The sequence below is a fragment of the Nelumbo nucifera genome, chromosome 4, assembly GCF_055504915.1.
Source record: "Nelumbo nucifera cultivar China Antique chromosome 4, China Antique-T2T, whole genome shotgun sequence".
Taxonomy (NCBI): domain Eukaryota; kingdom Viridiplantae; phylum Streptophyta; class Magnoliopsida; order Proteales; family Nelumbonaceae; genus Nelumbo; species Nelumbo nucifera.
Window position 1 is genome coordinate 39,969,858 of NC_142652.1, and position 24,695 is coordinate 39,994,552.

The following is a 24,695-nucleotide window of genomic DNA, read 5'->3' on the forward strand; positions in this document are numbered from 1 at the left end:
TGTAGAGTAAGCTGGGGCTTCAATACCTCAGCCCACTTCAGTGTTTGGAATCCTTTTTGTCTAAGCCCTGATGGGTCGGGTCCAACCTTTACAGTAAAAGTACTGTGAAGATCAACTTTGTTCTTTCTGTTTGTAATTATGTTTTTACCAAATTGTAATAAAGTTACAGTATAAGAAAGATCATCCTTTAAGTAACTCACCAAAGTTAAAGCAGATTTTCCATTTTGATTTTTGACAAGAAGTTTCAAAAGATAAGCATTTAAACTCTAATGAAGCTAGATTTGCCCTACAACATAGCAGTCTAATGGCGCATCAGTGGAATTCCAATCTGTTGGCCATTTCCTGATTTGATTGCCAAATATCAGAATTGTGTCCAACCACAACGCTGGAGGGTTGAGTAGGGTGTCTATCTGTAGGTTCAGCGAAGAAGTAGGTGGTTTCATAGCTGACCCATCAAACCCTGTTGCCCTTACTACTGTGATGATGTGCAATTCAAATATGTAAAGAGTAATCTCTGTATTGCCATTAGAAGACCAAATTATGTAAAGAGTAAGCTCTATAGTCTATACTAAACCAACCAATATGATGAGTGATGACATTAGTGGTTTGAACTGGTTTGTGTCGTTAATAATACCAATATATAGGGATGCAAATGGATGAGACCAAATTGCATAAAATGAATCAAATTCGAGATCAAAATCTGAATCCCTGAATCAGAACAATTCACATTGGCTGATTAGGTACCCACAAATTGGGGTTTGGGAACCTACGAGGGAATGAAAATGGGTGGACCATTCATTATAACAAGACTAATTGTATGAACCGGATTTGTGGGCATGACTCAATTTTCAAAACTAGAGTTCAAATAAAAAAAAAAAATACAGGATTAGGAACCCATGTGAACCCCTACATACATATCCAGGGGGTTCAATAATGTATTATTTTGGGACCCATTAGGTTGAGAGCTCGAGGGAAAAAAAGCATTTTATTGAGACCCACGTAGAAATTTCAGGGTTGACTGATTAAGGAAGGGTAAGCTTGAAACACAATTCTGATTGATGACCCATATCGTGTTCATATCAATCAATCATAAGGGGAGCATTATTTGAACTGCTTTTTCTCCCTTTTTATCAGTAAAAGATTGATTAATCTAAGCTAGCAGAAGAAGAGGAGACCAGAGCCTATGATCACTCTGGTGCACTTCCCACTTGAGCAGATTATCATCACTATCCCAACTTTCAATTGTGATGAGAACTAAGAGAGAGAGAGAGAGAGAGCACTAAAAAAAGAAGAGAATCCAATCACTCCATCCAATATAAGCAAACCCTCTAGGGTGTTGGGTTTACCATTCTTACAATGAGGAAACCTATAGTGTTCTATGTAGCACAATCCACTGATATACCTCAACACCCCTCTCCAGTCTTGGCCATTCAATTAGTCCTAGATTTCTGAAAATTGCACCAATCCTAATCACTCGATCGACGCGAATGGCCAACTAGTTTTTTAGTTCATCAGGGTTTTTGATATCCCAATCAGATGCTCAGTAATCAGAATTCCTTAAAGGTCTTAAAACACACTAGTAATGCATCAAAGGTGTTAAGCTCATGATAAAGATAGATTATAGGGCATTATCAGTACACTTTCCCCACACGCATGAATAAAGAAAAGGCCCATTATTGGAGACACCCACCCCACCCCTCAAGGACTCCCACTCCATCTCTTTGGTCAAAAAGGCTAGCCCAATTGGATAATTTAGATCATCCGATCACTGGGCCCTTCTACATCACAGTGCATTTGATCAAACAGATGGGTTGATTATTTAATTGCATTCTTTCTAATTTAAATGTGAACGTAGCGGGAAAGAAGGAAGCAATAGCCGTCTTGGTGAGTGGACTGCTTTTTCTGTGTTTTCTTCTACTAAGTACTGCAGAGATTTCCATATTCTTTGAGTAATATGAGGAGGAATACTGGGAAAATGGCCTAAAGGGTGGTGCTTTTGATGCAGAGACAAAGCTAAGACCAAGCTTCACACCTCTCTCTCTCTCTCTCTGTCTGTATCCAAAGTCTAAGCTATCACCTCGTTGATCGCACGCCAAGGGACCCACCATATCACTCCCCACTAAAGCATTACCCGAATCCAAATGATTGGTGATAACCACGAAAACGACATCCCTTTTGCCCAATTCCCCCTTTTCTCAACTTGGGTAAGAAAAGTTACGAGGGAATCAAAGCCTTTCCCTAATTTTTTTTCAATGTTCTCATTCGGATCCTAATATCGGATCCATGAACCCGAAACGATGGCCCATTTCACACATGAATCAAATGATCAAGTTTATGGGGTTCGAGTAGCTCCTCTAGTTTCTTAGTCCTAGTTGGTCCATTTCCTTGATTTAGGGCTGATTGGTCCAGTTTAGCAACAGGAGGCCCAGGACCCATGGATTCGGTTCCTGCCTTTCGGGCTCATTGGGTCGGTTCAGTCCAACCTATATATCCTTCACCCTTGGCATTTTGCACGATAGTTGACAGTTGTGAGTTTTCTAGTACAACCAGTACCGAGTACAGACACTATCCATGTGATTCTCGGGCTGCGCTTAACGCGTCGACCAGGCGTCTGGACCCCGTTCTGATGTATATTTGGGTATGGATTAGACCGTACCGGTTATGGGTCTGGTCCTGGGACATTCTGCTCGACTTCATGTGGTCCTAAGTTGCTGTTTCAATAAATCTTACAAAAACAGGATATGGGCACGTATCAAGTTTAAATGAAAATTGTATCTTGGTGTCAATGGACCGGTTTTCGATTGGACCATGTCCATTCTAAAATTAATTTGAACGGATTGGACGGATCAATAAGATATAATGGATTGGACCAATCCAGTCCAAAATATATATCAGATTGGATTGGGCCTGATCCATTTATAATGAATTCACATTGGAATGGATCGAATTGAACCAAATTCAGTTCAATTGACACTCTAGTATCTATCTTATCATTAATCATAAATCTTAGTGATTCAAACCCTAAATATGGCTTTATAGCCAATGCAATTAGGAATGGCAACGGGGTGGGCATCATATTCTCTATCCTTGACCTTGATTATAAAATTAACTCCCACCCCCGTCCCCGATCCCCACCGAAGATAAAATTTGTCCTCCATCCCCGATTCCTGATAGGGATGGATTCCTTGGAGGGACCCGAGTCCTCAAAATTTTGTTAGATACAATATTTTTTTTAAAATAGAATTTTATTTAAAATAAATAAAAATTTTAAATTATAAATAATTTTTTAAATATGTTTATATATATAATATAAATAATATAATAATATATATTTAATATTATATATATATATAATCGGGGTCGGGGCGGGGCATGGGCATCAATCTCCATCCCTTCTCCCATCGGGTTGGGGAAGTCAGGTCCCCGCTGGGGATGGGAAAAACTGCCATCCCTAAAAGCAATAAACGGTTATGGACCGCAAATGGGGCCCAAAACGTTCATTATTGATACTCTCTAATTTGTAGTCTTTTTTCACTCACCGTCCTTGATTTTGGAAATCAATATTCATTTATTTAGGCCTTGTGTTAATTATAGCCAAATCCAGTCCAATAACTTCTCTCTTAGGGTCCATTTGCTTATTCGATTTTGAGAGAGGGTGACGGAGGCCCATCCCAAGGCCCATCTCACCCCTAGGGGCGGCAACTCCTAGGATAAGGTCAAGAGTCCAAGATAAGTCAAGAAAGGATAATAGGATAATTCAAGATCCATTAAGACTCTTCCAAGACTCCAAGACTTATCAAGAATCCAAGATTATCAAGACTCTTCCAAGATTAGCAAGAATTCAAGACTCCAATCAAGATCCAACAAAGACTCTAAGAAGCATCAAGAAATCTAAGACTCCCAGATTCATGCATAAGGAGAGCCAGGGAGATCGGACGGTGGAAGATCAAGCCCAAGAATTCCAAGAGGGTTCGACCTTATCAAGACAGCCCAAGAGGATCAAGATCAAGATCAAGACTCATGTTCTTTCCTAGTTCTTTTACAATTCCCAAGTGTATTATAAATACTGTTATTTTCCCAAAGTTATTCATCAATTCATACTTCAGATTTTCAGAATTTCTTCAAGTTCTCTTCTTCCTATTTTCGCCACCTTTTCTCTCTCCTAGAGAAATCGGTGTTTTTTGCTAGGTGCTAGCAAACGCCCGATGCTTGCATAGCCAACCCCGGTTCTCATTGCTTCCACGCTGCATCAGAGGGAATGTTGGTCAATGGGAAAATACCCATGTTATTTTTTTCGTGTTTTTGAAAACTGCACCAGAAATGGGGCCATTTTGGCCATTGGTTCTCAGCTCAAACAGTTCGACCATTCAGTCCAACCCTGAGTAGGATGGTTTTGGGGTCCAAAACCAGACCCAGGCCCATGACCGGATTCCAAGTCAACCGGTCCAACCATCCAGTCTAATCCGACTTTCAAAATCATGTTTTTTATTTTCAGATTTATGTGAGATTGTGAGGTATATGAAAAATTATTTTTCTTGGGTATCAATCTCTTAGGTGAACAAAATAACTTTTGCACCTGGAAAAAGTTGTCAACATTTGCATGAGACAAAATTATCCCTTTCAATAATGTCTGTTTTATGGTTAAAATGGTTATTATGTTATTTACCTAGGAAACAAAAGATAAATAACTTCCTCAAAAACGAAATTGCATTTACAATGAACTTCACAATTCTCCACAAAAAAAAATGAACTTTTCCATTAATGAACTTCCCCTCTCTTATTTCGAGCAAAAGAACGAGCCTTAAGGATTACATATTCGGTTATTCCAAACATTCAAATATCCACTCCTGGATTATTCAGTGTTTGACGTATCATTTTCTGCATTTCACATAAAAAAAAAAATAGTGTTTTACGTACCATTTCCAGCGTGCTAATGCTAATCTCTGAGAATCTGATTTTGCAGTTGTAATTTATATCGCCTTCTGAATTAATTGCTCGATTTTAGACCTGACAAAAATTGATTCAATCCGACCCAACCCTATCCAAAAAAACAGGATTAAGGTTTCATTTTAGCTACGATAAAGATCCGATCCAATTCAGAAAAAATTGAGTTGGGTCATGGGTCAATCCACTGACCTGGTTGTCAAGTCTAACTGAGATTATTTATGTATTGTTAGAAGTTTTTACTCTTTAATTTTTTCTATTTAGTCTTTATTCTTTATTGTTTACTCTTTAAATTATTAAGTGTTCAAGTTTTTTTTTTATTTTATATTTGGAATTTTAAGGCTAATTCCTTTAATTTTGATATTTTTAATGTAGTTTTTCTTTTTTTTTTTTTAATTTCAATTATTTTTTAGATGACTCGAATTGACCCATGGGTCAATCCTAATCTGAACATTTAGGGTTAGGGTCTAGCATTTGATAACTCAACCAGAAATTCAACCCGACCCAAAATCAACCTAAACTGTCTTGACCCAACCCGAACCCGACTCACCCGACTCACCCAACCGATCCGAACCCATTGTACATCTACTAAGACCTGGTCTTTTAATTTACTCCCCCTATTCTATAAAATATTATTAGGGAAGATTGTAGCTATTATTCCTATGCAGATGAACGAATTTATGCTTTTGGCTGTTAAAAAAAAAACGATATGATACATGTCACTACTTTAAGCCTTGATTAATCTTGAAATTTCTTAATCATTATTAGTTGACAGAGAGAGAGAGATTAATCTCAATATCTCTCCTCTTAAGAGAGACAGAGACAGTTTTTTGTTTATTGGGAAGCTAATGAGTAAGACATTGGTTCAGATTTCAGAAAACAAAGTCTGGAATACTGTTTGAAGGTGGGGAGTGGGGACTAGGGTTTCTGAAACCCTATAATTGCCTTTCGGCATGCCCTGCCCTACCCATCTCAGAAAATAATTATACTTTAATTTTGCTTTACTTAGTGTAAAGTTGGTGCTTTTTAATCGGTCCATAGACAAATCTGAAGATACCCACATGGCAAACAAGTAGTGGGCCACAATGCAAAAAGCTGCACGCCGACCGGGAAACCACCCATGTGGCAGTATAAATTTTGGGACAAATGTTGTATACTAAAGAATGCCAGGTGGGTTAGGCAAAGCAACATGGCCTAGCCCTTTTCCAGTTTTGTCAAAAGCTTGAGGAGAGTGATCCAATGAAGCTGTGCAGGTGCAGCATCCTTAACGACTTAGCAGTTAGCACCAATGTCTAAGAATGTTTTTGCATGAATTCCAGCTTTTGCAAATCCTTTGTTTTCTCAGAGGGGAGAAGGGTAGTTCAATGAATCATGACTAGAAATTTCTAAACTTATGATTTTCATTGCTAAAGTATGTATTTAAAATCTCAGTACCTAAATGCATCGAGATAATTAAACTATTGCATTCTTTTGGAAAGGAGTGTGAAAATGGAATCATCTACAAAAGTTCAATGTCTGATCAGAAGTAGTAGATTGAGAGTTCCAGCAAGAAAAATTAATTAATTAAGAAAGCATGATCAAGTGTTGGAGACAGTAGATTGAGATTCCAGCAAGAAGAGTTAATTAATTAAGAAAGCATTACCAAAAAGAAGACTTTGGTCTCTCTCTCTCCCTTTTATTTTTAATACGAAAATATCTTATCCTTTGAATTTAAAAATTGATGTATATATGAGCATATATGCATATATATCTATCTATCTATCTATGATACGAAAAATATGATATAGAAAGAATTTTGATCAATCAAAATCCACCCATGAATTTTGATAAATGACACCTGATTCATTACCACTTTATTGGTCAATTATTTTTTTAATAACATATCTTTTCCATATCATAGTCGAACCCATACATATATATATATTAGCCAATAATAATTTTGGGTTAGTGCATATCATAAAAGTCAAATTCAATTACTATATATCATAAATGGTTAGTACTTATTTATACACATGCATGTATAATATAATTGTTGGTTGGGTGTTAAGAGATGTTTAACATGCCAATCATGCAGGCAAAGTAAGAGATTGTAGTGTATGGCTGATGCAGTTTTATTAATGGTTAAACAGCTACTAACACAGCCATCAAGTGTAGATATGCACTCGTCACATGTCCAAATGTCCAAATATAGAAAGAAGACATGTTGGTGATTGTGTACCTAAATTGGGGGCTTTTGGACAATAAATGGAATCACCGGACTAAATGACTTTAACAACAAAATCATGCACATTGATGATCAAGACCCTTTTGATTAATTAGATTAGGGGGATGTTTGGAACCATGGCTGTTTTTCAAAAAAACAGTGTCACATTGGATTCACATAGGCGTTTCAACAAACATTCATGTATTTCATTGTTTGGTTCAGCCGATTATTAAAAAATTAGGCATGCTTCAAAAATCGAGACCCCATCGATGCATGAAACGATTGGTGAATAGTTTTCCCCAATGTTTGACTGATGTATATTCTATGTGGTGTTTACCTGTCGGCACATCCATGAAAAATGGTGATAAAAATCACCTTACCAAATAGCATAGTATTGTTCACTGCCTACATGGCAGAAGTATTTTTTTTGTAAAAAACAGGTCTTAGAAGCATAGGTTTTTTTTCTTGAAAATTGGTCCCGAAAAACACCCACGCTTCCAAACACCATGTAGATATCCACTTAAGCCATATTATATTTGGACCTCATTAAGTTGAAACTTTAGAACACGAATCTCCTCAAAAGCAAAAGTGGCATGCACATTATGACGAAACAGTATACTTGTACATTGGGAATATTTATCTCTCACATTTGTATGTTAAATTAATGGAGATGTTCTTTATATACGATTGGATGTCTGTTAAGCTGTGTACACTTGGTTTTGGGAGATCCTGTCTCAAAACCAGAGATTGATCAGCCAGTAACCTAACCAATTGAACCAGTTAACAGAAGCAATAACCCTTTTTTTTTCGATGGGACTAAATATACAGTGAGTGGAGAGGGGTATATAGTTCACTCCCCAAACCCCACAAGTCTCACATTGCTGAAGGTAATGGATCTCAAGTTCTGGCATAACCACCAGTCATGGACCTTACCAACTGAGCCAATGCAATTTTGGCAAAATGAAGCAAGGCTTGGCTTGTAATAATATTGTGTTCAAATCATTCAATCATGAGGTGAGCAATATTGTTTGGTATACTTTTCCTCCTGGAGAGTGGAGTTCAGATGAGTGGGAAATTGTTTGGTCTACTTTTCCTGGTGGCTAGAATGGGTTTAATGATTGGGTTTATTGGCTCAACCAGTTCATATATGGAAGATGATGGGACCAGTGTAATAGAAGAGGTTCATGAATCATCTAGTCTGACCATTCTATGATTATAACTTTGTAAAATGCATTTTTTTGAAACTCAAACCAGAGAATAAACCGGTTTTCCTTGGACAAAAGACAGATCACCGGTTCAATCATCTGGGTTAATAAGTCAGTCTATGATGTTACAACAACAACAACAACAGCAACAATGCTAATACTAATACTAATACTAATAATAATAATAATAATAATAAGCTGAATAGATTAAAGGGTAGAAAAACAAAAAACATGTTTGTGTTTTGTTTTGAGAAGCAAAAACAAATTAATTTTGGTTTAAAAAATAATACATGTTTTTGAAACCATAAGAATAATAGTTCTAGAAACAAAAACATGCATGCATGCTCTTTAAATCAAAAAATTTAAAAACATGCTTTTGGTTTAAGTTTTGGTAATTAACAAAAGAAAAAAAAAAACATATATGCTCTTTAAAACATGTTATTGTTTTAAGAACCAATTTATTTTCAAACTAGATGGTTTTGTTTTATTTTTGGAACCTGCCACAAGAAAAACAATTCATGTCGGAAAAAATCTCCTAAAATGATGATTTTTTAAAACAAAAAACAAATCTTCGAGTGCAGATATTGTATCATCTATGAAAGATGATTTATATATTAATGCATGATTTAAAACAAACATTTATTTCAAACCAAAATTCCAAGAATATATTTCTGATTTCAGTTTCGATCAGAAATAAAGAACACAAATAATAAAAAGCTATGTGTGAAGGATTGAAAATCCATAAATCCTCAAATTGGCTCTCAGATAATCATTTAATTGGAAGGCTCGTCCACTTCAGCCTCACTGAATAACTTATTTGGAGCACTTGAAAGCAGCTGAACTAGTTTAACAATCTTCAGCTCACCCCTCAAGTAGGCCCTTAAATATTAAAACTATGGTGCCATGGATTCAACCGGCCCACTTATTTAAATGCACACTGAGTGTGGACCAGAGCATGTTAATTGGTATAAGAAAAGTTGAAGTAATAAAATGTGCCTAGAACATTTGATAATTTAAATAAGAGGGTAAAATACTTAAACTATTCATAGGAAATGGACTAAAACTTACGTACTGTTTGAAAAATCACTTTAAAGTAGTGTTTTCAAAATTGGATCAAAAAATCGGGAATTGATCCGAATCATTTTTTTGGCCAAAAACTGTTGATTTGATCAATAAATCGTTGGCTTGGGCGGTTATACTTAATTTAAATTTAAAAATTCTAACATTATTAAAGATTTCAAAACAATATGAAACTTAGCATAATATCATAACTTAAACGATTTATTAAAAAATTAAAATTTAATAGAAGTAAAAATTATTAATTTAGATTGAATTTAATTTTAATTTTAATTTTAAAATAATGAAAAGTAAACACAACAAAACCAATTCAGCGCAGGTTTACCTTCACCCTACCCAAGCCCCTCATTTTGCCACATCATCAGGCCACATCACCCTACCTCCCATTTTACCGCCATAACAAAGGTGAGAACTTCCCAAACATTAAATGCTTAGGTTAATTAAAATAATTAAAATATCAATTTATTTTGATAGATTTAGTAATTAATTATTTATCAATATATATTTTAAAAATTCATTATATAGATAACTTTATTTATTTATTGAGATCATTACTAAAATTATTAACATATAATCATCATTAATTAATTTTTTATTTATCATTAATGATAATTAAAAAATAATTATTTGCCAATGCTCATAAAAATAATTTAGAGTTAATAATTAATGAAAATTACTGATACTTACTTAAGGTTGATGATGGTTATTTGTAGCCCTATATTGCCTGATACTTACTTTAGCTTCCGTTCAACTATTAAGTGGATCATAAGACCATGGTTTTCAAACCGTTGTTGACTTGGATGGTCAAACTGTTTGGCCCGGAGACCTTTCAAGCAACCGATTCCATTTCACCGTTAATCTATTTCTTGGCAAAAAACTGTTGACTTGATTAGTGATTTGTTGACCCAGGTGGTCGAATGCTGTTAACCCGTTTGACCTGGACAACATTTTCTTGTTGTTTTTTATTTTAGGGTAAAATACAAAAACCTCCCCTGAAGCTTCTAACATTCATAAAAACCTCCCCTATAGTTTCATTTTAACAAATGCCTCCCCTAAACTTTTGAGAAACTTGACAAAAACCTCCCTTGTGTCACTTCCTAGTTGGAAAACATTAGAATAAACCAGTTTTTTTTCCAAATACCATTCTACCCTTTTATAAATTATTTTACATACAAAATTATTGAAACAACCCTATTTTAACTCAACAAAAATGTTAGAAGATGACTGTTAAAGTAGTGTTTTTCAAATTAGAATAAACCAGTTTAATGCGCCTTTCATCCAAATGTTTTTGCTCCGTTAGACAGAAACAATCCATTATTTTATTATCTTTGTCAAAATAATTAAAAATAAAAAAAACAATGAAAAAAGAAAACCTAAACGTGTTTGGAGTTGGGATTCATTTAGTTTTTTTTTTCATTGTTTTTTATTTTTAATTGTTTTGGCAAAGATAATAAAATAATGGATAATTTATGTCTAAGGGATAAAAATCGTCTAGATGAAAAGCACGTTAACTAGGACATGTGTCACACAGCTATTATGTGCTCACTCATTGTGCTTACCTAACATGCCTACTACATCTGGACCCCTTTCATTGAGCCTTTATCTAGAATAAGTTTCAAGAAAGCCATATTTTTGGCTGAAACAGTACATCCAGTTTTTTCACACAATGCTTATAGGTCTAGATGGGGCCATTTGGCAAAGCCAAAAGCTGCTGCAGGAAAGCCCTTCCGAATAGGCACAAAATAGAATAGAGTTATTAATGGGTAGGGGTGCTCACAGTTCAGTTAACCAAACCATGAGCTTATTTTTGAAACCAAACCGATACTACTGATTTATGGAAAATTGGTAATCAAAACCATACCAAAGTCAATTAATTAACTGACGTAGCGTGGAAGCAATGGAAACCGGAGCTGGCTATGCAAGCACTGGACGATCACTAGCTCCTAGCGAAGAACACCGAAATCTCTAGGAGAGAGAAAAGGTGGCGGAAATTCAAGAAGAGAACTTGAAGAAATTCTGAAAATTATGAAGTCTGAATTGTTTTTCATTAACTAGAAAGTAGCAGTATTTATAATACATCTGGAAATTGTAAAAGAACTAGGAAAAGAAATTAAATTTGTAAATCATCTCAAACTTGTAGATAGGATCGAACTCTTCTTGGCTTGATCTCCACCGTCCGATCTCCCTTGATCTTATCCATGCATGAATCTTGGATTATCTTGAATTCTTGAATTCTTGATGAGTATCGAATTCTTGAATTATCTTGGACTCTTGAATTCTTGATGTATTTTGAATTCCTGAATTATCTTGGATTCTTTGAGTTTTTTGGGTTATCTTGAATTCTTCCCATGAGCTATCGCCCATATGATGAGATGGGCTTATCAGTTCAATTTGTGGATTTTTTGGTTTTTTTATATTTACAACATATATCATAAAAAATATATAAATATATAATAAAAAAGTAAAAATACATATAAACTTTTCTATTTTAAATAATAAATAATATATTATATATTATAAATATAAATTTATATATAATGCATATTTATTAATATATAATACGTATAGTAATCGGTTCGATTAACAACCGATTTTTATATGGGTTAACCAAAACCGAACCGGTAGCTTTAATTTTTTTAAAGTACCGAATCAACTGATTTGACTAATAACCAGAATTCTCGATTTGACTAATCCTGCTAACAAATGAAATGTAGAACTTCTACCCATTTTTCTTTTTCCTTTTTCTTACAATTTGGTTAATATAGGCGAATGATAGTTACATTGAAAGATGTGAACGTTTGTCGTTGTCCGTCATTGTTAACTTTAGCCAACAGTAAATGAATAAACGAGAGGACAAAATGGTTTCATATAAAAGTTTCAACACTGATGGAATTTTAACGAGTGGTGGATATTGAAATCTGAAGTCACAATGTAGGTAGTTGTCCGTTACAAATAAAAATTGGGAGATCAAGTGTCGCTGTTATAAACATAATATTGATGTCTTCTTTGTAGACTTTTGGATAGATTCAATATTCAAATGAAATGGTATAAGTTTCTTTTGATACATATAAATTTAAGGTATTATTTGTTTTTTCTTAATTCATTAGAGAAAGGAGTGGATAATTTTATATTTTAAGATGAAGAATTTAAAGAAATTTATTTTTTTATGTCAATGAAATGATTCTTATTATTTTAGTCAATTTCATTTGGAAAAAATGGAGGTATATATTTTTGGGTCAATTAGGATTTAAGAGAAAAGAGTGAAGACAAAAATAAGAAAAGTTTAGACGAGTATTTTGGTAAATTAATGTATTCGTCATCTAACTTTATGGTCAAGGAGTATTTGTCACAAAGTAGAAGTTTAAGGGGGTCCTTGTTGCAAACGAAAGCTCAGAAGGTAATTGTCACCAATCCCATATAGGGGTGTAATCGAGCTGAGCAGTTGAGTCAATACACTGCACTACTCGAGCTCGAGCTCGACTAAAAAAATCAGTACTTGAAACCTGACTCGAACTCGATTGAGTCTTGTTTTTCAATTCGAACTCAACTCTATGATAAACTCACCATACTCGAGTATCGACTTGACTTGATTCGATCCATAATTCACATGCTACTCTAAGAAAGCCATGTGCACCAGTGGTAGTTGTTTTTTTGTCTTTGCTCTTCAATTTTCTAGTTCATAAAAATCCTTTTTATGGGTGTTTTACAAAATATAATTTATCTTTTGGTGTTTATAGGTATGGTGCATGTGTATTCACTGTACAGGATTTGCACATAAGAATAGGAATTTAACAAAACTTCTTTATATCTGAGACAAATGCATAATGCATAATACAAAAACTGAACAGTCCCAAATCCTAACCTCTTCTATTCAAAAAAGTTGATGACTGTTTAGAAGAATCTAAAATTTGGGATTGTTCATTTTCTTGTCAATGTTTGGATGGTTGATAAAGAGAAATATAAAAGAAAAACAGTTAGATCCGCAGAGATAATTTAACAAAACAGTAGCACGCTAAATGAATGAATGAAAAACAAAAACTAAAAACTAGGAGAAGGCCCGGCCTAGTCTCACCTCATGCAGCAACAAAACACAACAAATCAAACTTTATTTAGCCTAATAAACCAAATCTAACCTATTTAAAAAAGAAAAAAAAAGTTTATTATTCATTCCCTGTTTAATTCATGATATATGGAGTTTGTTAATAAAAGAGTTGGCTAGCTTTTGTTTTTTAACCCTGGAGAAGGATGTCCACTGTCCACAAAGAAGAAAAACAGAAAGAGCTTGAACAGTGAATAATACCTAGAGTATGATTTTTATTGTTTAGAGAAGCTTTATGTCTAAGAAATAGATATTTGAGTTCCAATACACCAGTTGTACGTGTTTTCAGGAACCTGTTTATTAATTTTGTTTATTAAATATTATAATAATACTATAAAATAAAATTTTAATCTAAACACTGTGCATTGATTCTTTGATTCTTTGAAGAATGGTTGAACAAGATGGCTAGAGACACAATATAGTTGGAAATGGGACCGGATCCAGTAGAGCCACAATTATTTGACAAAGTGTCGAAAGTAGGTTTTAGTCTTTTTGCCGGAATTATTTGAATAGACAAATGGCAAAAAAAAATCTAAGGGTTCTTTAATGTGTTTATAACATTTTATCTACCTGGTCTCAATTGATTGAGAAGGGAATAGGGACTGATCAGGTATAGAAAGAATTTTGAGCAATCAAAGCCCACCTATAACTTTTGATAAATAACACTTGATTCGCTACTAATTTATGATTACAATTGATTGGTCAAATGTTCAACTTAACAAAGTCTGCACGGGGCCCACTAGTTAACTAATAACCGATTTCATGAATGAACCAAGTTAACTAACTCAATTAATTGTTATTTATATTGCCGAAAGTCCAAAGTACATTAGGTGATGACAAAAGTCAAAAGTGTGTAATGTTTTGTTTTGGAGGGGTGAGGAGTTAAGACGAAAGTATAGCCAAGAGAAAGCGTAACAGACGGGACAGGATCAAAAGTAGGTTTTAGTAATTTTCAAAGATAGGCTGGATTTATTTTAAAAGATAAGTGTCAAAATAATTCCAAATGCTCATTTAAGATTTAACTGCTTAATGACGTTTTGATCCCAACTCCTATTATGAATGCCCAAAGCCCAACAGAGACATCCAACAAATAAATTAGAGGCAATCAGGCAAATGAGAGGTACAACTATCTTTTTTCTTACCATTTTCTTAATATATGAGACAAAGGATAGTTGAAAGATGTGAACGTTTGCCGTTATCCATTATTTTTGGGATGTCACACATTTGTCATTATAAATATGTTATAATATTGAGTTAAAGCATTTTAAATGTTTAATCAGTCTGTATTTTTTTTTATTTTTTATGTATTTCTCAAAAAAAAAAAAAAACTGTCAGCCTGCATCACTTGTGAATCGGGGCCCACTTGTAATATGGAACGGTCATGAAACGCACCGGTCCCAAGCATCCCTTAAACTTGCTGTGCAAAGTAGCAACTACAAGAACCGGTAGTGGAAAAGCTCAAGAAAATTTCTGCAAACGACGGCACAAAGTAAAAAAATGCCAAAAGGAAGGCATTCAGCCTCCAACAGAGACAAAGTATCAACTGCAACTCCCTAATGCTATAAGTTTGGAGCTTAATTTGAAGAACCATGGCTAAAGTCAAAAAAGTTGTAGCTATAGACCTATAGCTACGGTTTAGCTATGGGCAAAAAACCATAGCCTATGTTCGCGTGGCTATAGCCTAAGGCTACAGTTCAACTAATCCGTAGCTATAACCCATCTATAGCTATGGTATATGTCTGTAGCTAAAGGGTGAACGCAAACCATATGACCCTTTAGCCACAGGCTGAACCGTATCTAAAAGATAAATATGACTACGGTTTTGAAATTGTCTGTAGTTATATACCCAAAGCTATAACCACAGATTTTTATAAAACTGTAAATATAATTCTTCTATGTATAGCTATGTCTTTTTGCTAAAACCAAAGTTAAATACTCTAACCTATAGCTACCGTTTTTCAACAAACCATGACTAAAAGATGCAATATATGCCCACAATTTCTTGAAAAACCATAGCTAATTATTTCAACCTATAGAAAAACTGTGGCTATATTCCAAATAAAATACACTAGAAGAAAAAAAGGTTATAGTGACAATTTTATTTTGTCACTATATTCAATTTTAGTGATTTATAATTATGACTTTTCTACCACTACAAGTTTTCTACTTTTCAAACTTGCAACATACATGTGAAATCACCGATTTTATTTTCACATCACATCAAATATATAGATAAATCTACAAAAAATTAATATATTAATTAAAAACTAAAAAATACATGGTAATATAACCTTGATACATCAACAAGTAAAAAATGTTTCAGATGTGGGAATTTGCCATGTTACATATAATAACCCACAATAAAAATGAAAGAATATCGATCTCAAATCTCTTCATCCATGTATGTTGCTATTCCTTACATATGCATTCAACCTAGAAAAAAAATATAAAATAAAAGTTAAATTTTGCATTCATATATACAAAATTTCAAATATAACTTGGAAACTAAAACTATCACACCTAAGTAAACACCATTACCCAAGTTTGAATGAAACTATCTTCACTCCAACTGATTTTACGTTATGCATGACCCTAGCTAAATTTGGAACAGAAGCACAATACCATTGTAATCATGATAATCTTAGATAACTTTACTAGGTAACCTGGGTCCTTGAGGTACGGGATGAATTTCAGACCTGAGATGCACATATGCAACATTAGTGAGTTGTGTTTTATCAACAGAAGTTTGACAAAAGCCACTTCATCCCTCCCTCTCAAGAAATGATTTAACAACAAACTTAAGACAAGAAAACAACATTTCCAAAAATCAATGCCTCAAAAATACCTTCCTTAGAAGAAGCTAACATATCAAATATGGTATAAACCCTACATTACGAAAATGGGATTTAGTTTTCTAAATGTAAGACCAGTACATGCAGTATATATACATAATTAGAAACCACCAATTTACCAGTCCCTTGAAGAGATCTCTCTGAAAAATAAGTTGACCCAATTTGATAGTTGCAGTCATTCTATGTAATTGAAGTTATAGTAAAAGGACCCAAGATGGCAATAACCACCCTCAACTAGTGCACCTTCAAAGATGGTTCAAGGTTGAGACTAGGTGCTGACTTTCAGTATTCCATATCTCCCAATCAATTTTCTTCCTCTTCTATCCTTTATACATTTCTAGGAATTAATGTTTTAGGTTGTTGCATGAACTTGTACTTATACCTACACATGTCAATGCAAATATGGTAAGAATAACAGATGTGATATATAATTATTTTTTCTTTTTGAAGATAAAATAAAAATCATTAAAGAAAAATAGAGGAATACAAGAACGGTGACAAGTAGGTAGTCACCCAAGAAATCCCAAAACAATCTACCCAAACTAGAAAACACTAAACCCACATACACCCAACTCCCCTTAATGCTATGTTTGGTTTGAAGGAAAAGGTAGGGAAAGGAAGGAAAAAGTAGGAAAACATATACTACAAGGTTTGTAAAAGTTTCCTTACCTTTCCCTTTCTTTCCCTATTTTTTCCTTCAAACCAAACACATTGCAAATGAACAAACAAAGAATGAAAACCGGATTTGGATTTGGAGTATAATCAAGTATTTTCATAGCACATGAAATCTATCTATAAAGAGGCAAGAGTTCTGACTGGTCTTGAATGTATAAGATATTAGTAGCAAGATTCTCACTCATATGGTATCAAGAGTACTTGTAAGCCACCACTGCCTTCACCTCTTCAGGTAACAGAGTGGGATCTCCTTACAATGTTCTGCACAATGAGCCAATGTGCTACAAACAGATCAATCTATATAATCTATCCATAATAGTATCCTTTGAATTGTATTTTCCAATTGCATGCTGTTGCATTTCTTTCAGTCCAAATGGACCAAGTTACAATTAATGAAGTACTCTCAAGTATATATCTTAAGAAATAGAATACAAAGTTAGAGATCCATGTGCTGCCTATTACTACCGATGAAGAAAATATCAATTTTTGGTGTTTGACCTAGAAAAGTTCTCAACTGCCCACATAATCTCAATGAAGGAGGATATTCAACTGCTTAATTCACAACTAGGCTAGTACTTTGCTACTACTACCACTACTAATAAGTAGAAGAAAATTCAACAACTCAAAACCCTACCATCTCCTATCATCTACAAGCTACCAAATAGTGTAATTAACTAGCAATAAAAACCTAACTTTGAATCATCTAAGGATTATTGGTTTCGCTATATTTGCAAATAAGTATGGGAAAACAATTTAGGCTCAGGAGTAAAATTATAAATATATAGTGAAAATACATAAAACATAGTACAGAATACAAGGGTTTGCATTGTACTCTTTCCAAACTAAGCCCACAAATTGATTTTAACCAGGAAAAAGGTTATTTTTGTAGGTGAATGAACAAAAGAACCAAACCTGCAAACAACCAATACTTAAATTAAGCGGGTAGGAAGTTCAATGTGAAAACAAATAATTAATAAGAGCTTCAACATGCAAAGGCACTTAAGTGAATAAGTGCACAACTAAGCAATATCAAGAGATCTATGTCTTTGAAATTATTAAATTAAATGATCAAGAGAATTCATTTTACATCATAAAAAAGTACTCAATACATTGAAAAAGATATATATAATTGAATATATGAACTAAATGAAAAAAAAAATACTACCTTTTTCTACATTTTGCAATGTAGCAATATCTTCTTTTCTATCCCTAGGGATTTTCTTGATTTGACTACTAAGATTATTATTGCCTCCAAAATTCCAACAACGGCTAATTGGACAATTGTGTATGCAATTCCTTTAACCTCTTGATAGAAAAACTTCAAAGTCGTCTATCCGAAGACCTCACCGCCCTGAGCTAGCTCCATGAAAAGATGAACAACTCAGTGATGGGATGGCTGAGGAAGGATAGGGTGTAGCCACTAATGACCATTTTTCTAGCAGTTTCTGATGCTGGTGATGGGAGTCACCAACGGAGGCAATGGTCCTAGGGAGAAGGGAAACGTCGAGAAAGGATAGGGTTTCTTGTGTATTTAGGGTTTGCTAGAGGATGGATGAGAGAGAATAGAGAGATGAAGTGCTTTGATAAAAGTAGTTTCGTAATTGTCGATGTTTACCAATTGGAATAGATGTTTTATAAAAGTACTTTCGTAAGTGTGTTTTGATAAAAATACTTTTTTAAAACAGTTTTTGTAAAAGTGCTTCCATAAAAGAGCTTTCATAAAAGTGTTTTTGTAAAAGTACTTTCGTAGAAGTGATTTCGTAAAAGTACTTTTATAAAAGTGGTTTCATAAAGTGCTTTTGTAAAAGTAATTCCATAAAAGTGCTTTTATAAAAGTATTTTTGAAAAAGTGTTTTCATAAAAGTACTTTTGTAGAAGTGCTTTAGTAAAGTGTTTTTATAAAAGTACTTTTGTAAATGTGCTTTAGTAGAGTGTTTTTATAAAAGTGCTTTCGTAAAAGTACTTCCATAAAAGTGCTTTTATAAAAGTACTTTTATAAAAGTGCTTTCACAAAAGTGTTTTTGCAAAAATGCATTAATAAAGTACTTTTATAAAAGCGTTTGCATAAAAGTGCTTTTATAAAAGTTCTTTTGTGAAAGTACTTCCATAAAAGTGTCCCTTTACAAGGATTTTTGTGCTATGGAGCTAATTTAAAGAATGTGTCCCTTGGAAAGAATTTTATGACCAAGCACTCTAATGTTATTCATTCTTACCCATTCTTGCCTAGAATAACCAAGAATTAAGAGAAAGAGACTCAAAGTAGTGACCCAAACATGGCCATAGGTGCATTTCTAAAACCTCCTCTCTATGTTTGTACCCAAAAGAAAACAATGGACAAGGCTATCAAGCGATCATTAGTCCTAGAGAATGAAAAAGTATGTGTTATAAACTTAAATGGTTGAGTATCACAGGAAGAAGCCTTCATCCTTGGCCTAGAAGTTTTACATTAAAGAGCCAAAGGCCATGTTTGGTTCAATTCTCATTCTTTCTCTTTCTTATCCAAGATGAAATTCTAAAATGGAAAAGAATGGGTAAAAATAGGTAGAATGAGAAAATGTTGCTATGAACCAATCACTTTTTCCCTAAAAATGAATTCTTTTCACACTAACAATTGTCCTATGTTATTCTTCAAACAAAAAAAAAAAAAATTGTGCCGATATTCATAAACCGCCAACCTAGGTCTCCAATAGTCAGTGTTTACCAATTGTCATAGATGTTTTGTAAAAGTACTTCCGTAAAAGTGCTTTTATAAAAGTACTTTCGTTAAAATGCTTTCATAAAAGTATTTTTGTAAAAGAGCTTTTATAAAAGAAAGTACTTCCGTAAAAGTTATTAAAAGTGCTTTCATAAAAGTGCTTTCGTAAAAAACTTCCATAAAAGTACTTTTGTAAAAAGTGCTTCTATAAAAGTACATTTGTAAAAGTGCTTTTATAAAAGTACTTCCACAAAAGTGTTTTTATAAAAGTACTTTTGTAAAATTGAACCGTCCCAAATCTTAGCCTCTTCTATTCAAAAAAGTTGGTGACTGTTTAGAAGAATCTAGAATTTGAGACTTCATTTTTTTGTCAATATTTGGATGGTTGATAAAGAGAAATATGAAAGAAAGAAAAAGAAAAACAGTTAGATCCGAAGAAATAATTTAACAAAACAGTAGCATGCTAAATAAATCAATGAAAACAAAAACTAAAAACTAGGAGAAGGCCCGGCCTAGTCTCACCTCATGCAGCAACAAAACACAACAAACCAAACTTTATTTAGCGTAATAAACCAAATCTAACCTATTTAAAAAAGAAAAAAAAAGTTTATTATTCAATTCCCTGTTTAATTCATGATATATGGAGTTTGTTAATAAAAGAGTTCGCTAGCTTTTGTTTTTTAACCCTTGAGAGGGATGTCCACTGTCCACAAAGAAGAAAAACAGAATGAGCTTTTTGTCCTATTAATGTAGGAACAGTGAATAGTAGCTAGAGTATGATTTTTATTGTTTAGAGAAGCTTTATGTCTAAGAAATAGATATTTGAGTTCCAATACACCCGTTGTACATGTTTTCAGGAACCTGTTTATTTTGTTTATTAAATAATAAATAATATTATAAAATAAAATTTTAATCTATACACTGTGCATGGATTCTTTGATTCTTTGAAGAATGGTTGAACAAATTAATTAAGTGGGACTCTTGTCAGTTTGTTTGTTAGTTATGGTGGTTGGAGATGTATTTATCCACTTTTATTTATCCACTTTATTTTGCTTGGTTGGCATCTCTTTATCCCAATCTCTTTAATGAATGAAACATAATTAAAACCTTCAAAATAAAAAAACTAGAAACACAATATAACTGGAAATGGGACTTTTTGCTGGAATTATTTTAATAGACAAGTGTCAAAAATAAAAAAATCTAAGGGTTCATTTAATGTGTTTATAATGTTTTGCCTACCTGACCCCAACCATTGGAAATGGTTAGGTATGGAAAGAATTTTGACCAATTAAAACCCACCCATAAATTTTGATAACACTTGATTTCGCTACCAATTTATTGGTCTCGGATATCATATATTTTCCATATCATGGTCGAGCACTATATATATATGTTGGCGGTTTATGCTGTCTTTCAAATTTGGTCAGAGTTTCCAAAGCCAATTAGCGCAATTGCAAGTAGAGAAAAAAATGATCCCAGAGGTGGTTCTGAGCTCTGGACATAAGATGCCATCGGTAGGCATGGGTGCGGGAGCCCACCCTCTGGTACCTCTCCCACCCCCTGACGCTCTCGTCTCAATATTTGTCGATGCCATCGAAGCTGGTTACAGCCATTTCGACACTGCTTCCATCTATCAGACTGAAGAGCCCCTCGGCCGAGCGATAGCCCAAGCACTCGAGCAAGGTCTGATCAAGAGTCGTGATGACCTTTTCATCACATCCAAGTTATGGTGCACAGATGCCGACCCTGATCTCGTCCTACCGGCGCTCAAGAGGACACTTAAGTATTAACTAACCTCACCGGCCCCAATTAGTTATAGTTATTCTTCTGAAAATGTTGATCAATATTCATGTTCTTCGGGTTTAATTTGTTGCAGGAAACTTGGGCTAGAGTACCTTGATCTCTACCTCATACATTGGCCTGTAAGGTTGAAACAAGGAGCTTCAGTAGTCCCTTTCCCAAAGGAAGATATCCTTCCCTTTGATATGAAGAGGACGTGGGAAGCCATGGAAGAGTGTTGCAGGCTGGGCCTAGCCAAGTCTATTGGTGTCAGCAACTTCTCTCGCAAGAAACTCTCTCAACTCCTGGATCATGCCACCATTCCTCCTGCCGTCAATCAGGTACATACGTAACTGACAATGGTGACGAGTGTTAATTTGATGACTGCATGTGATATAGTGACGATGGTGGTGGTACTGGTTCTGATAATCAAACACTTGCAGGTTGAAATGAATCCTGCATGGCAACAGAAGGAGCTGAGGGAATTCTGCAAGGAGAATGGGATTCATGTCTGCGCCTGGTCACCTTTGGCAAAAAATGGAGCTCCAGGGGGTTCCCTTGCGGTCATGAAAAGTCCGATTCTCAAAGATATTGCCATGGCCAAGCGAAAGAGCATAGCACAGGTACTTGTTTGTTAGAGAGAATAAAATCCTACTTAATTAGGTTATACTAAGGTTCAAAATTTTGATACAATACGTGGTTATCGTATTCGGTGGCTTAACGATACGCCCCTACAAGGGTCATATATATTAGGGTCTGACCTGGTTCAGGGGGTAAACCAGCCTTAATCTGATTCATCTGAGTCATTTTCAAAGGGAAAAAAAAAAAAAAAAAAAAAACAAGAGAGCGAGCTTCATTACAGGCAGATATTCCCCTACTGGCGTATGAGCCTGTATCAATATTTTAATCCTTGAATTAAACTGTTCCTTGAGATGCTATCTAAACTTATTTAACCAAGTGGTGTAATGTTCAAACCTAATCAACCCGTTATAATTAACTAATTTTAACACAAAGTTTGGGTGAACCTGTTCTTGCTCGCGCTTTAAGATTGACCTTTCACTTTTTCTTTAATGTTTTTCAAAATTTTATAAGGTATGCTATTTTTATATATACTTTATTTAATGAAAAATATTTCTCACAACCCCTTAAAACATGTGTATCAAAATAACCTACTATCAGCTTAAGCTTTTGGGCTGGGCTCAACAGTTCCTTCAGAGTCATAGAATTAAATCATAGTCTATCAGGTATTTATTCACTTAATTCACCGTCTTTCGAACAACCACTCTGTGACGACAGATTTCAATGAGATGGATATATCAGCAAGAGGTGACTCCAATAGTCAAGACCTACAACAAGGAAAGGATGAAAGAAAACCTCCAAATCTTCGACTGGGAATTGAGCGATGAAGAATTGGATAAGATAAGCAGGATTCCTCAGCAAAGTGGATCATCAGGAAAAATGTTTGTTTCACCAAACGGACCTTATAAGACAATAGAAGAAGTTTGGGATTGATGACTGTATCTAATATAAGGTCATCTTTCAAGTATTAATGCTTGTTGAATTATGTTGTATCAATGGTTCTCCCTTTTAATTTCTATGCACCTTAGTTTACTTTGTTAAGAGCTTTCTCTAGCTTTCTGTTTCTCTCTTATTTCCTATCAAATTAAACAGACTTAAAAGACTTGTTTGAATAATTTGTCAAACCAGCCTTCTTCCATTCAAAATTTTAAATATTCTGTAAAAAATATTACACCACAAGAAAAGCTCAAGAAAACCGGGAGTGGACAAGTAATTTGTCAAACCAGTCTCTTAAACTTTCTGTGCAAAGTAGCAACTACGAGAACCGGGAGTGGAAAAGCTCAAGAAAATCTCTGCAAACGACGGCACAAAGTCAAGAAATGCCTAAACGAAGGCATTCAGCCTCCAACGAGACAAAGTATCAAGTGCAACTCCCTAATACCCATAAGCTTGGGGCTTAATTTGAAGAAAGAAAAGTGCAGAAAACAAAGTGCTATGGCAACCCGAATGATAGCAAAACATTACAAGAAATATGACCTTTAGCTACAGACAAAACCGTGGCTAAGGTCAAAAATACCGTAGCTATAGAATTATAGTGACAGTTTAGTTACGGACACAAAAACGTAGCCTATGTTCGCATGGCTATAGCCTACAGCTATGGTTCAGCTAATCCGTGGCTACAACCCATCTATAGCTACGGTATCTGTCTGTAGCTAAAAGGTGAATGCAACCATATGAACCTTTAGCCATGGGCTGAACCTTAGCTAAAAGATGCATATAACTATGATTTTTAAATTCTCTGTAATTATATACCTAACTCTATAACCATGGATTTTTATAAAACCATTACTATAATTCTTTTATTTATAGCTATGGTTTGCTGCAATACCATAGCTAAATGTACAAACCTATAACCATGGTTTTTTTTGCTAAAACTGAAGTTAAATACTCTAACCTATAGCTACGGTGTTTTGACAAACCGTGGCTAAAAGATGCAATATATGCCCACAATTTCTTGGAAAATCATAGCTAATTGTTTCCATCTATAGAAAAATTGTGGCTATATTCCAAATAAAATACACTACAAGAAAAAAAGGTTATAGTGACAATTTTTTGTCACTATTCAATTTTAGCTATTTATAATTATGAATTTTCTACCACTACAGTTTTCTACTTCTCAAACTTGCAACAAACATGAGAAATCACCTATTTTATTTTCACGTCACATCAAATATATAGATAAATTTCTACAAAAAGTTAACATATTAATTAAAAACTAAAAAATATATGGAAATATAACCTCCATACATCAACAAGTTAAAAATGTTTCAGATGTGGCAATTTGCCATGTTACATATAATAACCCACAACAAAAATAAAAAATATTGATCTCAAATCTCTTCATCCATGTATGTTGTTATTCCTTATAAGTGCATTCATCCTAAAAAACAAAATACAATGAAAATTAGATTTTTGAATTAATATATTTGATAATTTCAAACATGAATGTAGTAGAGTGTTGTATGATTAAGAAACATGATCTCTGAAAAATGAATGTAACAGAGATTGAAGTGGATGAGTGAAAAGAATTTGAAATGGTAAAATTAATAATGAATAAATTAGTGGGAATTTAACAATGCTTCAAAAT

The 24,695-nt window shown here is 34.1% G+C and overlaps 1 protein-coding gene across 1 annotated transcript; it reads left to right on the forward strand.

The window, feature by feature from the left end:
* The first annotated feature begins 21,160 nt into the window (after positions 1–21,160).
* LOC104607227 (rhazimal reductase 1-like) lies at positions 21,161–23,210 on the forward strand. The gene is made up of 4 exons (XM_010272799.2): positions 21,161–21,533; positions 21,627–21,870; positions 21,973–22,152; positions 22,826–23,210. The coding sequence occupies exons 1-4, from the start codon at positions 21,220–21,222 to the stop codon at positions 23,039–23,041; spliced, it is 954 nt and encodes a 317-aa protein (XP_010271101.1). The 5' UTR covers positions 21,161–21,219; the 3' UTR covers positions 23,042–23,210.
* Positions 23,211–24,695: the final 1,485 nt, after the last annotated feature.

What these genes read in the sequence shown, in the direction of transcription:
- LOC104607227 (XM_010272799.2), top strand. Translation starts at nt 21,220, where the DNA reads ATGATCCCAGAGGTGGTTCTGAGCTCTGGACATAAGATGCCATCGGTA. An exon ending in GCGCTCAAGAGGACACTTAA is followed by an intron (nt 21,534 to 21,626) that starts GTATTAACTAAC and finishes AATTTGTTGCAG; the next exon opens with GAAACTTGGGCTAGAGTACC. An exon ending in AGCGAAAGAGCATAGCACAG is followed by an intron (nt 22,153 to 22,825) that starts GTACTTGTTTGT and finishes CTGTGACGACAG; the next exon opens with ATTTCAATGAGATGGATATA.